Below are 16298 nucleotides of genomic sequence, written 5' to 3' on the forward strand. Positions count from 1 at the left end.
CTCCGGCTCACCGTGACCCTGCTTGGGACGAGTGGTGTGTGTCTGTGTGTGTGTTTCAAAGTTCTCTGGAGCTGTATGTCTCACTGAACATCATTGAAAAACTGACTCTTTGAAATCACGAATGGGATTCTAACAGTTTTAATGACAGCTCACAAATGGAAGAATGATTCTCCTGTACCACAGAAAAAGCCATGTGCTGCAATAATTTGATTTTTTTCTTTTGTCTTTGTAGACCACAGACTATACTCCAGGAACCTGGAGAAGGACAGATGTTCATCTGGAAAACCCAGAGTATCACACCAGATGGTTCTTCAAGTACTTTCTGGGAAAAGGTGAGCTCATCCTATCTTCACATCTTCCCCTCTTTAGACAGGGTACACTGTGTAATCCACTTGAACAATAGCAATTTAGAGCCATCAGTTGACCTCGACAGATGTGAACCCTCAGTTCCGAAACGATGAGACCGCTGTGCTGTTTCACCGTGCTGTACATCAACAGTGGTGCTTATTTTCGTTCATGGACACTTCTGCATAAAGCTCAAATGACATTCTGTGGTGATCATGTGACCCTGAATCAGATCCACTGTGCCTGACTGTGTGAACATATGAATGTTTTTTGGACAATAGATAGAGATACTTTAGGTTCCACTTCTCAGTCCCAGTGTGCCAGGACTTTTTTTTTTCTCAGATCTGCAGAGGCAAGAGAAATCCCTAGAAAAATCAATGAAATAAAGCAGTATATCTCAAGATTGGCTTTAAGTTGCTAACCTTGTAAAGGAAGTGGTTATTTTACTACTCACCTCGGTTTTCGCAGTCTTGTCTTTAGTGTAATAGTTCCTTTAAGAAACTAAGGATTTTCAAAAATTCTTATTATGAAAAAATCACCCTGAAAAGGTAATATCTTACATTTACATTTAATCATTTAGCAGAGGCTTTCCTCCCATAACATTGTCACTCAACAAATTACTCCGAGCCCTGTCCGTAAAGACTGCTGTTTATAAATTTTACTCTCAAATTATATTAATGGGCTTGTCATAAAGAAGACAATAAGACAGGAAGACTAGACCTACATTAGACCTCTCTGTGTTGATCATTGACAGTCAGGCGATGGTGCTGTCAGACACAGAGTTCTGATGTTTCTCAGAGTTACATCCATCTAAGAACATGCAATCAATTTCTTGATTAGTTTAATGGTCATTGAGGTTTTCTGGAGCAGCAGACTAGTACTGTGCTTTTTCCAGCGAACATCACACAACATGCCTTGTCATTTCTGTTTAACATAGGCAGCCAGGGACATTAGAGGGTACAACTTAGTGTTTTTCCAGTTGCAAGGCCATCATTTAACAGGACAAATAGTAGATAACTGTTATCTTTCAGTTTTTGTAAGAACTGAAAGTCTGCAGGTTACAGGTCCCACTTTATGTCTTTACATCTTACCAAAGATCAACAAAAAGGAAGAATATTACTGTACATAGCATGATGCCTCAATGAGTTAAAGGTGAACAGTCACAGTTTCAGAAGGTGATTTTGTTCAAACAAAGACTTATAAGGGAAAAGAATAAGAAGACAAAGTCCCGTAATAAAGACCACAACTGCCCATTGCATAATGATTCCATATGTGCTGCAAACTCTTCCCAACAAGCAGCCCAACAACTGGCATAAAAAATTGCTTTATCTCTGCATTTCTACCTTGAACCACAAGAGATCATAACAGCCAAACAAAAGCACACCGGCAACTGAGTGAGTACTATGTATCATAAGTTTAGTTTTTGTCTACTGGGGCTTTCGGGGGTTTTCAAATTATACTTCTCTGCAAAATTATATGCAGAGCCAATTTGCATTGCGTTGCATTCCCTGTCATAATGTATGCAGAAAGCGTGGTACTGGAGTAGAAGACTGTGGACTTCAAGAACTGTGTGTCTGTACCTCTAGCTTTGGTGAAATGCATGTTTGCTTGCTCTGAGTTATATGTCACTTTGGAGGAAAGTATCTGCTAAACGAATAAATGTAAATATAAATATCCACAGATGAGCCGGAGATCCTACAGATATTACCTCTCCGAGATAACAGTATTAAAATTTGACTGGCTCTGCTAACAATAATCTTGTCAACATGGCAATAGATCAGCTGACATGGAGTTTAATGATGAAGGTCATTAAAAATGCATTATCCTCCTCCTATCCTCCAGCTGCACGGTGTATTCCGAGAGCACCGAAAGTGGGGTGGGGGGAGGCACATTAAGTCAAGTTAATTGACAAAATCAGGATGAATACCTCTTATTCAGAGAGCAGGGGTACAAAGTCTTGATTTTAATTGGATTCGGGACTTTTCTTTCTTTTAGGTTGAATGCATTTCCGTGTCAGCTGAACAAAGGGTTGCTGAAATTCTTCAGAGAGCTCAGACAGGCCCCTGAACCATACCAACATGCTTGAGGGAATTATGTGGTTGGACTTGGCCACAGTGATACTCACTTGTCTGCACAAAGGATTTTCCCGTGAAGATTGTTTTTATCCGGAGATATGCCTATAACATTTTCCGAAAGTGTCTCCTTTGTGCAGTGGCGCAGTGGGTTGGACCGGGTCCTGCTCTCTGGTGGGTCTGGGGTTTGAGTCCTGCTTGGGGTGCCTTGCGATGGACTGGTGTCCCGTCCTGGGTGTGTCCCCTCCCCTCCCAGCCTTGTGCCCTGTGTTGCTGGGTTAGGCTCTGGCTCCTCGCGACCCTGTATGAAACAAGCAGTTTCAGACAGTATGTGTGGGTTTCCTTCATACTGAAACAGTATTACATGTATTATCATCACTGTCTTCCCTTATGAAAACCATATGTAATTGTAACTTGAATGCACTTCTATATTTTCATATTATCTGATGATACACACTGGCTCCTCATGTTACATGGAATTACAAAAGTTTATTTTCTTTCCTTACCTATATATTATGTTTTCTTTTGGGGTTATGTAGTCAGCCAACAGATAGTCAGTAAATTGCACCCAAGCAGTATATAGTGTGAGACCACAATAACTCATCTCATTTCCACAGTGTTTACTGCTTTGTTTATCAGCGATGGCGTTCATGGTGATGAACATTGCACATGTTTATGGGGTGCATCGATTTGATCGAATAAAAGCAAAGCAATGCATCGATTTGAATCGTTTAAAGATCTAATTTCATTTGCTATTAAATTTCAAATTTAATGTGGGTTGAAGAAAATAAGCATTTTTTTGGTGTTGTAGATACACCTGAGACTGTTAGAGAAGATAGATTGTTATTAATGCTTTTATTGATTGTGACTTTGTTGTGAAAGTGACTTTGGATTTACAAACACGTGAAGTTGTGATTATACTTCTGGTCTCAGGTGTGTTTGAAGGGTGAAGAACCAATGTATTGTTTGGCAGGAGTATAACCTTTCTGAACAGCTCTCATCCATATAAAGGTCATTATTATTGTTTCACTGTTTCATTTATGTTGGGGTGCAGTGGTGCAGTGGGTTGGACTGGGTCCTGCTCTCCGGTAGGTCTGGGGTTTGAGTCCTGCTTGGGGTGCCTTGTGGTGGACTGGCATCCTGTCCTGGGTGTGTCCCCTCCCCCTCTGGCCTTATACCCTGTGTTGCTGGGTAGGCTCCTGTGACCCTGTATGAGATGAGTGGTTCTGAAAGTGTGTGTTTCATTTATACTTTGTGCTCCGCAGTACATCAGAACTACGTGGGAACAGATGCAGAGAAGAATCCCTTCTACCTGTCTGTGGTTCTCTCGGATCAGAACAACCAACGGGTGCCCCAGTACCGGGCCATATTGTGGAGGAAGACGGTGAGTCATTTTTGTATCTTCAAGGAGAAATACAGCGTGTGAGAGTGTCTGTGCACACACACACATCTGCCAAATGCATAAATATAAACAACTGAGAATGCTTGCAAACACCAGAATTGTTCACCCTCCAGCCCAGATCCTGGACAGACCAGACTTATTTGTAAATATTCAAATAATACAAAACAATTAAAACAGAATAGAGCTCCTTTCTAAATTGCCTAACTAACTACATAAACGTTATTGTCTGGCTTTACCTAGATGTGCAGAAAACTATTTTTGTACTTTTTTTAAAAACTTGAGAAATTGTGCCATAGATTCATAAACCGTCTGTCGATTATTGTCTGGCTTGGGAAATAAATCAGAATGGCCGAGATACTGACCGCTGATCCAATGCTTAATTAAGCACTTTCCAGTCTCCGTGTTTTTCGGTTTATAGACAAAACATTGTGCTTCAGTGAACAGATACCAAAATTAAAAATTTAAATTCCATCATAATCCTGGATCCATAAAGTCATTAACCATTATCTGAACACTCAACATTTAACTAAACCGAAGTGATAACCTTTAGAAAGACTGAGCCGAATAAGACTGATATGTTATCTGGAAATGTTATAATATTTTTGTTGTATTCTGTGGTCCTTTTTTCCCCTTGTCCAGTCCTGCTCCAGAACAGTGTTCCCTGGGCTGTAATTACTTTAGTGTCTGTTCAGCAGGATGCTTGACTCAGAGGGAACAGGCCTTCCTATAGAAAGTGCTGACACAGAGGCACACAGAAAGGCTGGAAATCCTTTTCATGCATACATTATTGTCTGTATGTGTGTGTGTGTGTGTGTGTGTTTCTGCGGGTGTGCTTGTGGACCGCTTTCCGACTGTGCTCTCTGCTGGTGTGATGTGTGCGCCCATATGTGCTTGTACGCTTTCACTTTATTCATTTATATTTTATTCTCCGTTTCGCTAAATATCCAAGTAGGGAATCCAGGGAAAGGAAGGGGGGCGATTCAAGGAAAGAAAACATAATATTCCCTCAGCTTCCAGTATGAAAAGCCTGTAGGTAGCAGGGATGTAAATAAGAGTAGGAATAAAAAGCTGACTGCCCTGTTGCTGTAAGATAAAATGAAAGGAGGGATATTGTTGCTTGAGGTCCTGATGGTGCAGCACAAAGTACGCACTCATTTCAAATTCATCTGCAGTATCTCTGTGTTTTTTCCATGCTATGACAAGTTATGACGAACAGTATTTGCAAATGTGACGTTGTTGTATCCAATACGTATTTGTATTGTATTCATTTTAAATGTCAGATGCAACTTTAGATAGAGAATAAAGATGTGAACTTGAATGTCTGTTTTCTGGATTTTTTTTCTGGATTTAGTTGTCGGTCTCCACGAAACTAAACTCGGGTGCAGCATTACTTTGTCTTTCTTCGGCTTTAAGGATTGTTTATGTCAAATTTGGTGCATTTCAATGAGCCAGTTATAGCAAAACGTCGTCATTGTGATTCAGGTCTTCCAGACAGACGATTCCACAACCTTCCTGTGGTATTTTGAATGTGTCTCTTTCACCTTGAGAGTGTGCAACAGAATAAAAAGTACCTGCAGGATATTACATTATCATTCAAACACTCTTTTTTTTTGGCTAATATGTCTTGCTTCAAGATCTGCTTTTTAAAGCTTTTTCATTACACAAAAAATTTTTTAATGGGCATCCAGGTATCAGTTTTACTCTGAGGTGTTAAAACTGAAAGCTTAATTATGTCACCATAAAAGCAATGAAATCACTATCAGTTACATCACTCGTTTGGAATGTGTAAATACGAAAGATGAGAGTTGTATACCTTTGCTTCATCATCTGATTTGAACTAAACTACATGGATGGGAGGTCCTATCAGCAGTTTATACAGATAATTAAATCTTTATATAAAGAGTGTGTGCTTTTAAAAATCACTGTAACAAATTAAGGAGACCTTGAAGCTCTTTCAAGAATAGCATTCTCTAATTTAAATAATTTATATCTGCTGCTGTCTGTCCCTTCAGTTTGGATGCTGTCTTGAAATTCTTTCTATTACTCAGAAAAAAGTGAACATTTTAATCAGGATGTATCAGCGTGAACCATGGAAGAATGTCACAGTCCTTGACTGAGCGCTTGGACATTGCACAGTGTGAGAAACTCCTGTCTTGTATGTGAGCAAACTGAACGTGAAAGGTAAGCATGTGTTTTCAGCCAAGAAAGTACATAATGAGAAAATAGATGAGAATACCAGGGCATCTGTTACTCGAGTGTGGTATTAGAAGTAGTGTGGCACCAGTTTAGAGACCACATGGGGTGTCATCTCTGGTGCGATCTGGATGGTGCTTCAGTGACAAAAGCTGTGGAGATTCCTAGTGCCGCAGTGCTGAAATGAGTCTGGAGAAAAGAAGTAAGCGGCATTGCTGTTGAAGAGCCAAGATGAGCAGAGAGGCTTTCGCTGGAAGACTGCAGCAACACAGAGGAGTGCCATGCTGGAAAGTACATTATCTACAGAGTTCTTCTGCTGCTGGATTCCAGGCCGGCTTGTTCCGTGGAACCCCGTACTACACCGTTCCGAAGTCAAGCGCTCCAACATGCATGCGCTGTGCACTTCTTATTGGTGCAGTATAACATGGTATGACAGTTAGCAGCTCTACCATGTTCCTCACGTAGTAGTTAACCATTCTTTACTCAAGAAATTTAAGGCAGGGGGCTGTGATACGTTGCAATGACGATATTTCTATTTGTTCCTACGTTCACCTGCCAAACATTAGTGTGCCTTCAAGTAATGTCTTCTTTCTCCTTTCCGCAGGGAAGCCAAAAGATCTGCCTCCCTTATAGTCCAACAAAAACACTATCTGTAAAGTCCATATTAAGGTACGTGTTTCTCAGCACGTTTCTCATTTGTGTATATAGATCTGGGTTAGGTCTGGGGTTCGAGTCCCGCTCGGGGTGCCTTGCGACGGACCGGCGTCCAGTCCTGGGTGTGTCCCCTCCCCCTCTGGCCTTATGCCCTATGTTGCCGGGTTAGGCTTCGGCTCAGACTGTGGTTTCAGACTGTGTATGTGTGTATTTTGCTTTATCATTTATTTTTGCTGTGTAAAATAGCAGAGTGGATGACTACTGCAGTATATAAGAGAACTGGTCTCTGCATGTGCACCTAGGTTACTGACGCTCTTTGTGCATTGACACCTGTCGCGACGCCATTTAAGTTGTTGTACCGTCGGTAGAGTCATCCAGTGCACTCGGGCACCTTTCCACATGCCTCAGTATGAACAACCAGCCCTTGAGCTTTGAGAGCGTTCAGCGGTCAGAAAGACACTAGAGTGAGCTGCGACTGAGCCGCAGGCAATGTCAAGGGCTGACTCACCCGATGGAAGCTTCACTTTAAAATGTCTGTCCCCAGCATTGCCTCGTCTCTCACCCTGCTTCCGTGTGACAGAAAGTCTCTCGCTTTTCTTCGCAGTGCTATGAACCTTGACCGATTCGAGAAAGCCCCAAGGGAAATACTCAACCCAGACATTCAGAAGGTGAGAAGCAACCGGCCTCCAATGAATATAGTTATCTGCCTGCCGTTAATGGAACAGAGTGTTCATTTTATGCTCAGAAAAATGCTATCTGTGTGTCAACGTGTACTTTTCCTCTTTTCCAGATGTTCGTTTTATTTTCGGAAAGCTGTGATTATGTCACTGATTTTGATCGCACAAATTACTGAAGGAACAAACTGATGAGCAGTTGAAATACTGTACCTGCCAAATCAATGTGGTGATTGTTGAATTCCTTTGCAGGACCTGCTGGTGTTAGAGGAGCAAGAGGTGAGCTTTCCCGATTTCCTTAAACCGCCATCTAAGAAACAAATTTTACGGTGGTTGTTAGCAATGTAGCACCTGTTTCAAGCAGGTATGTATCGAAAATCCTCTCCTGTCTAAGGAGAGTAATTCATTTTTGTCTTAAATCAAATTCATTCATAGCTTTTGAAAAAAAACCACTGTTTCACTGCCTACTGTATCCTCTAAAGAAACTTTTCCATCTGCAAGACTGGGCCAGACTGGCTTGGAGAAGAGAGAGGCAAGAGGGCAGTTTTCCAAAAACAAGATCAGGGGCAGCTTGTAACATTGGGGGCAGCTGATGCACTAAAAGCTTTACTTTAAAGGGGCTTCCCAAGTTCAGTGGTGAAATATAAAATAAAGTCAATCCAGTTGCCGCTTCAGGGACATTTTCATGGAATTGCACCCTCACTGTTGTTTCAAGGTAACAGTGGAAACCCCATCCTAACATTGATTTTAGCCATTATTTAAACAATAGTCATAATAAAATAAAGGTGTGACATCGATTAGTACATTTCTGTATGATGTTTTTCCACATTTAACCCTTGCAAAAAAGCAAATTATAGTGACTGTCATATCTTGTGGATTAAGTGCTTTCTTTAAATTAGCTGAACTTCCGTTACATTTAGTATTTAATACCAGTGAAACCGAAGCTGACACCTCTACACGTTTAAACTTGTTCATTTTTTTTACTTTAAACTTATTAGTAGTTCATTATTAGCTCTTTATATCATGTGACTCCTCCATTTGCATCATTTTCTGTAAGTAGTATCGCACTGTCTTTGTAGGGGTCTGTGAACTTCAAATTTGGTGTTCTGTATGCCAAAGATGGGCAACTGACAGATGACGAGATGTTTAGCAATGGTGAGTGATACAGATGGTTTTCTAATTTTAGAAGATGCTAAGTTACTGCGGTAGAACACTCAGTGTTAGCAAAAACAACTAATATTTTGCAGCACCTTAACTAAAATGTTGTGAAATTAGTCGTAATAACAGTAGCTTTTTCTGGATGATTCTTGGATTCAGTCGTTAATGACTTGGAGCTCATAATAAACCAGTGTGTTTCGATTGTTTCTTTTCACCACCCTGCACAGAAACCGGAAGTGAAAACTTCAACAAGTTCTTGAACCTTCTGGGAGACACCATCATACTGCAAGGCTGGGCAGGCTACAGAGGAGGCCTCGACACGAAAAGTGAGAGCCTTTTTCCTCCCAGCGCTGTGAATGTCACTGTTGACGCATCAAAGTCAACAAAGACCCATATATAGAGGCTTCATTTCACAGCAATTCCCATGTGCTTTGCTTGTAGATGACACTACAGGAATAAATTCCATATACACCGTGTACCAGGGTCATGAGCTCATGTTCCACGTGTCCACCATGTTGCCATACTCCAAGGATAACAAGCAGCAGGTGAGTGTGTGGTTTCCCACAATTCCCGGCTGCACAGATAGGCCAACCAGCATATTTAGTTGAATAGCATGATTCCAGTAAAACAGGCTTCATGCTGTATTTTCCTGCATGTGCTGTTTCCCTCATTGTTATTGCGCTGCTATGCTGGCAGTTTCTCCTCGGTTGTACAACTAGATACTGTTGTAACATAAGTTAAATACACACACACCGTCTGAAACCGCTTGTCCCAAGCGGGGTCGCGGCGAACCGGAGCCTAACCCGGCAACGCAGGGCACAAAACTGGAGGGGGAGGGAACACACCCATAACGGGATGCCAGTCCGTCATAGGGCACCCCAAGCAGCAGTCGAACCCCGGACCCACCGGAGAGCAGGACCCGGCCAAACCCGCTGCTCCGCTGCTCCACCGCACCCCCCTACAAGTTAAATAGCTTTCTCAGATATACATAATTGGGGCCCTGGTAAGGTTCAGGTTACAAACTCGTGTCGTCGACCATGTTCATCTCCATTGACCATGGTTACTAGTCTGCTGTTGAAGGGCACTCCGGGTCAGTAATACCGTCCAGGGTCGCTTACAAGAGCTTTTATATTTGAGTATCTTGAGCAGGTTTCGTATCAGCTGAAATTTCACTGTATTTTTACAATTTTGTCCAGTACCGAAGTTGTGGGATCCTTTCATTCTAATATCATCTGATTAATAAAAAAGGTGATAGACTTGTCAAAGGACCTGTTCTCAGTGTATTTGTTGCGGGAGAGTACGAATTTATTGCATTCACCTTGTTTCAGTGAGGTGAATGTTCTCTGCAATCATGACAAAAATATATATATTCCCATCATAAAGATCGCTCAGCAACAAACTAGTCAATTATATTGGCAGGCACTATGTATCTAATAAATGAATACATGTAATACACACACTGTCTGAAGCCACTTATCCCATGCGGGGGTCACGAGGAGCCGGAGCTTCACCCGGCAACACAGGGTGTAAGGCTGGAGGGGTCACACTCAAGACGGGATACCAGTCTGTTGCAACGCACCCCAAGTGGGACTCGAACCCCAGACCCCCCGGAGAGCAGGACCTGGTCCAACCCACTCTGCCACCGCACCCCCCATATATGTACTAAAATGTTTTAATTCCCAGTATATACAGGTTATGGGATTATTTGTGTCAGTTCTGAGGAAAAAAGACAAGATTTTGGTTTGTATTTCTAGTTGTTTACTGTTGTTTAAATGTTTGTGTGCACAGGTAGAGAGGAAGAGACACATTGGAAATGACATTGTCACAATAGTGTTCCAGGAAGGGGATGATGCTTCTCCGTCCTTCAAGCCATCCATGATCCGCTCCCATTTCACACGTATCCTTTGTGCAAAATGAGCCCTGGGCATAGGGTGCAAAGTGCAAGTGGAATCTGGAAGATAACTGACTGGTCAAGTTTTCTTGTGTAAAAATGTTTAGTATTAATTGTACTGAGTTCTCAACTTATGTACATGGTGAGAACAGCAGCTCTATCCCTCTGTTGTCTGTAAGTCATATTAACACATTATCTTCAGCAAGCAATGAGTAAAAAGGTAATCACGTATCTCTAATAATAGTATCAACCGGCAAACCATTTGCGTCAAAAGCACAGGTGACCTAAGGATTTCCCAACCCTACAGTAAATGGTCCCTTCTTCTTATCATTATGAGTGCATAATATGTTCGGTTAGTAAACAGCACTGCTAACCCTAACTACCGAATCGTGGCAACAGCTTGGCTGGGAAAGCTGGGAACGCTGGGACTCCTGGCAGCTGCCATCTATAGGGATGTGGTTGAATGGACCGTTGTTTCTCAGTATTCAGTACAGGACATAGGACATATGGCCACATGTATCCAGTTAGGCATGCAGCCAGTTGTTTGCATCTCTGAGAGTTTCTAAGATGAAAGTTATAAAAAAAGAGTAACTCTAAAAGGCTGTATAATTTGTCCTTAACGCGGACCCAAGATATTTTTGCCTTAGTTAGATATAACAGCCAGAACGACAGTTACAGGTAGGTACATCCGTGTCCGATGGGTGTTGTGCATCACTCCTGGGGAGTTCGCCATGCTTTCAGTGTGATTGTGCTTTGACATGGGACAGGTTGAAGATCTTCTCCGAGGAGAGCGTCCCACTTTTTGGACCCCCCCTTCCTTCCCCACCAGTGTTTACAGACCATCAAGAATTCAGGGACTTTTTGTTAGTTAAATGTAAGTTCCTCTGTGCTTAAAACTGCAGCCAAACTTAACAAATCCATAAGATTTAATGATAAATGACGTGAATCATCCTCATTACAGTCAATGAGTGCGATCATACAATGATCAATGAGTTGACTAAACATTGCCTCATCAGATTAATTGTTTTTCTTCCCTCCACAGTAATCAATGGAGAAAAGGCCACTCTAGAGACACCCACATTTGCACAGAAGCGCCAGAGGACTCTGGACATGCTGATTCGATCGCTGTATCAGGACCTCATTCCGGACCTCCACAAGGTAGACACTGAACTCCTTGTCCTCTGAGCCTGAGCCATGATCAACAACACTCATTTTACTGAGGACCAAATGAAAGGCTGATCTTAAGCTCCTTCCTTGCAGGATAATGGGTGTCTCTTTTCACTCATCATCTCACACACACATTGTCTGAACTTCTTGGCCCATACGGGGTTGCCAGAGCCTAACCTGGCAACACAGGGCGTAAGACTAGAGGGGGAGGGGACACATCCAGGACAGGACACCGGTCCACTGCAAGGCACCCCAAGCAGGACTCAAACCCCAGACCCACCAGAGATCAGGACCCAGTTCAACCCACTGCACTACTGCACCACCACACCCTGCACTCATCATCACTCCAGTCCTTAAGGCTTGCCTTTTGTACTTCTGTGATTGACAAAAAATAATCACTTTTTTTTATTATTATTAATTATCGGTACCATTGTTGGAAAGTGGTGAATCTGTATAAAAAAATTCAGCGAAAAACTAGGGAGGAAGTGGCAAAGTGCTTTCTAGTGTGTGGGTTTTGCCTAGCTTGTGACCGGAAGTGGAGAAGCAGGCCGAATCAGACAGTGCTGTTGCTCACAGCTCTACTTCTCCCTTTTCCTCTGTATTTTGCAGCATCTCTCTATGCTCCCCGGTCTTCCCCGCTGTTGTGCTGAGGGTCTCTCCTGTTTCTGCCAATCTCCACTTCCAGGTTCCCTTTTCTCCGCAGAACATGCTCAACCGACGGTCCTTCAGCGATGTGCTGCCCGAGTCCCCCAAATCTGCCCGCAAGAAGGAGGAGGCACGGCAGGCTGAGTTCGTCAGAATAGGGCAGGTAGGCTGCACGTACCTGCCTTGATTACTACGGTGTACTGTACGAAGAACAAGCCCTTTCTTTTGCTGCTCTTTCTCCTTGATTTTTACCGCAGTTTTACAGCTCTCCTATTTCTTCATGATTCTTGGATATCCGGAACACCTCCACACCTGCCAGAAATCAGACAACTTGTGTTGTTCCCTCCTCAGACTCACACCTTTCCTCCTTCAAATTTGTATTTCACAGTTGGACTTAGCGGTTTGGTCCAGGGACCCCTTTTCTGTTTCTTTCTGTACTCTCACTCACTGACTAGATGCAGCTCAACATTCAGGGGCTGAAAGACATTTTTGACTATTTAATCTTTTTTTTACTCTAACGATGCTTTTATTGTAATGCCATGCTAAAAAGTTTTTAATAAGGGCAACTCTCATAGGCTGTAAGACGTGCTCTTTTTCAACTGTGCGCAGGCACTGAAACTGAAGACTATCGTGAGAGGAGATGCTCCCACCAGCCTGGTCACCACAGGGTTGTGTAGAAAGGAGGTGAGTCGACATCACCGAGACTGACCTTTTCCAGTTCTGACGGCCGACACCGGTGGGTTTCATTGTAGCGGTAATGACATTTGGAATGCAGTACTGCCACTGTTCCTTGGCATGTCACCCTAGGTTAATGTAGTGTCTCTGCAGGTGACTATGTCATGTGCATCAGCCGTATTTAAATCACAGTTATTAGAGAACATGTGAAGCTTTTCGCTCTTACTGGAACTTTGCTAGATATGATTATAAAAGAACTCTGCAGCTTTTCCAGTGTAGTTTGAATTTGTGACTTATGGTGTTCGTGTGATGTATTGAGCTGTATGCGTGTTTTAACAGATTTCCGTTCTTTTGATGGGGCGTTCTTGTTAGTTTACTTGTATATAGTGCTTTATGAGTGGGGATCGCCCCAGTATAGTTTTTCTCACTATATCGTCCAGAGATAAGTGTTAATAAAACCATTGTTTTTGTGCTGTATTGAACTGTGGCTCTCTATAAGTAAAAGCTCCTTAGCTTAATATATGTTTCTCACATTCCACTGCAGTGGAACTCCTTGTTTTTCACCTTTTTGATATTCAAGTTTCATTATGCACGTAGTTGTTTTTCTTGAATTGTAGTCCTTTTTCTAGCTTTCTTCCATGTGTCTAAGCATTGTCTTATATAAGGCTTGGTTGCAAATCTTTGGTTCACTGTTGCAAAGCACTTAAAACAGTTGTTGGGGATGTGTGGAATGTGGAATGGAATGGATCATTGCACTTTTCCTTTAATCTCTGCTGTAAACACTTCAGTCAGGTTCACAGTTTCAGAGAATGCTTTCACTGTTAAAATCTGTTTGCAAATGACATGCATTTAGCTTCCTAACATTTGAACAGTTGCCTTTGAACAAAAAATACATTCTCCTGTCTGTGGCTGAGAGCGTTGGAAATCCTTAAGAGATCCTCCTCAACTCTTCTCAGATACAGAACTTTATGTGACATTGCTGTGAATGCTGCAGGAGTAAACAACGAAACAGTAACCATAAGCACAGTGTTGCGAAATACCACATGATTATCATAAGCAGTATTAATAAAAAAGCAGTGCTATAAAAATATGAAAACCAACAGGTGGAAGGAAAAAAATGCTACTGAAAGCAAAGTACACCAAGAGTATTTGAATTTTGGAAACTCATTTTAGGTATGGACCCAGAGATGTTATTGTCTTTTAAGGGCACTTTCACACTGTGATTTAAATGTGGCATTAGACCTGCTTTTTGTTGAATCCACACTTTTTCTTTTTCCTCCTTAAAGAAGTGCTTCCACCTCACATCACTATCTTGATTTTTGTCTTGTAGCCCTGGGAGTCCCAATCCTTCTACAACAGTTTCCCATACGAGATTGTCTGCAGTGACTCGTGGGGTCAGTCCCTCCTCGTCGCCACGGACACCATGGGAGTAATGCTGTTGGATGGTGAGTGGAACGTGTCCATATCCATAGATATTGGATCTTTGCTATACAGGGCATTATCCACTGAGAAATGCGCTTGTCAAGCCTGACATTCAAGTTATTGATGGTTTTTTTTTTATTTCAGGTATGGATCCAGCTGTTCCAAACCCTGGTGAGAATATTTTGGCTTTCTAAGCATCTCTGACTGTTTTATTACCAGATGAGAAGCTGAAATGTGCTACTTGTGTGTGTGGATTTTACTACTTATTTTCGATTTCTGAACACCATTGCAATTCCTGTGACTGCATCTATTTTTATTTAGGATGTTCAGAAGCACAGGTAACAGCAACGTGCTCACAATGCAAATAGGTCCTGGATTTATCTGGCTGGAAAAGTAGCCTCTCTGTGGTATTGCTGACTTCCAGCTTCGGTATAGCTGCAGATGTGCACAGATGTGCATTCTAACAATGGAAAAGTGTCAAAAATTAAGAAAATTTTGGGTTAGTTGTATTTTTCATTGTAGAGCTGTCATTACGAAATTAAACATATGTTCCTTTTTTCATTTCCTATGTGAAGGTTTTATGTATATTAATTTTAGCTAGAAAACAAATGCTTCAGAGTCAGACAGAGACAGCTGGTAACATAATGGTTAGCTTTACTGACTTTGGTTACCAAAGGTTGCAGATTTGAGCCCCATTTCTGGCTGTAGTACCCCTGAGCAAGGTACCTACCCTAAACTGCTCCAGTAAAATTACCCAGCTGTATAAATGGGTGGATAATTGTAAGCTTGTAACTGTAATAATTGTAACCTTAACATTGTAAGTTGCTTTGGAGAAAAGTGTCAGCTTAATGATATAATGAATAAATGTAAATCAGTGCAGACTCCATTCACATTGACAGTAAAACCTGTACAGTCTCCTTAATTAGAATTTTTCAGCTGTTTGCAAACTGTTGAAGAGAAAACCGTCGTTCCATGCGTTGTAAAGCATCAAGTTGTCTTCCTCCCACAGATACTCAACCTCTCCCTGTGCAGGTCTTTGATAAGACAATGGTAGTGAAACAGATGCATGTTCTTGAACCTCAGGACCTTCTAATTGCTAGGGCTGACAAAGGTAAGGACCATGAACTTCTCTTACCTAGGACATCACTGTTTAGTATTTCCTTCCCTTCTGTGAAGATTACAGTACCCTCATCCAGACCATGTTCCCCAGCATTGCCATGCAATGGTCTGCGACTGGAATTTAATAATAAGCAATCACTTCTTTATACATTTGCACATAAATTTCACTTTTTCCATTCACCTTCTATGACTGTGCGTATGCTTTCATCTCCTCATTCTCCAGCTCACAGTTGTAACCAAACCAACTTAGTGAAATTATCATTACAAGACTGTGAAAAGTATGACTGAACTGTAACCAAACACATTTTACTTTATTATTTCAGTGAGAAAGTAAGGTAAACATAGCAAACCATTAGCACAAGTCAAACATGAAATGTAATATAACTTACTGGAAATACTTAACAGATTTTGTTAGTATTTCTCAGGTATTCATTTTCAAAATTATTATTTTTTTTACTGAAGTCATTCACCGCTGTTGCAGTACTCTACAGTATCCCCTAAAAATCTGATTAGTTGTTTACTGATACGACTCTGTGCTCGTTTTCATAGGCTACACACACTTTCAGAACCGCTGGTCCCATACGGGGTCACGGGGAACCGGAGCCTACCCGGTAATACAGGGTGTAAGGCCGGAGGGGGAAGGGGACACACCCAGGACGGGACGCCAGTCCGTCGCAAGGCACCCCAAGCGGGACTCGAACCCCAGACCTACTAGAGAGCAGGACTGCGGCCCAACCCACTGCGCCACCGCACCTCCATAGGCTATATATTATCACCTAAAGTTGTGCTGAATAAAGTTTACCCTTTGAAAACTCATATTCATTAGCATTCATAAAGAAGGCAAGATAGGCACCGTTATCAGTTTTAATAGATTGCAAATC

General features: G+C 41.9%; 1 protein-coding gene across 5 annotated transcripts in view; it reads left to right on the top strand.

Moving 5' to 3' along the window:
• The window catches only part of garnl3 (GTPase activating Rap/RanGAP domain like 3), a 97516-nt gene that overhangs the window by 60671 nt on the left and 20547 nt on the right, over positions 1-16298 (top strand). For 3 of the 5 annotated variants that reach the window (XM_018740469.2, XM_018740472.2, XM_018740471.2), the window contains exons 4-20: positions 233-332; positions 3683-3801; positions 6617-6681; positions 7271-7334; positions 7593-7619; positions 8420-8495; positions 8726-8824; positions 8940-9043; positions 10287-10395; positions 11022-11067; positions 11157-11263; positions 11432-11547; positions 12242-12364; positions 12811-12885; positions 14207-14321; positions 14443-14469; positions 15308-15409. In XM_018740469.2, coding sequence (XP_018595985.1) covers positions 233-332; positions 3683-3801; positions 6617-6681; positions 7271-7334; positions 7593-7619; positions 8420-8495; positions 8726-8824; positions 8940-9043; positions 10287-10395; positions 11022-11067; positions 11157-11263; positions 11432-11547; positions 12242-12364; positions 12811-12885; positions 14207-14321; positions 14443-14469; positions 15308-15409 — 1474 coding nt within the window. The remainder of the gene's footprint in view (positions 1-232; positions 333-3682; positions 3802-6616; positions 6682-7270; positions 7335-7592; positions 7620-8419; positions 8496-8725; positions 8825-8939; positions 9044-10286; positions 10396-11021; positions 11068-11156; positions 11264-11431; positions 11548-12241; positions 12365-12810; positions 12886-14206; positions 14322-14442; positions 14470-15307; positions 15410-16298) is intronic. The other 2 variants (XM_018740470.2, XM_018740473.2) reach the window with 1 other exon arrangement.

This window comes from Scleropages formosus, chromosome 6 (genome assembly GCF_900964775.1).
Source record: "Scleropages formosus chromosome 6, fSclFor1.1, whole genome shotgun sequence".
In the NCBI taxonomy this organism is placed as follows: Eukaryota; Metazoa; Chordata; class Actinopteri; order Osteoglossiformes; family Osteoglossidae; genus Scleropages; species Scleropages formosus.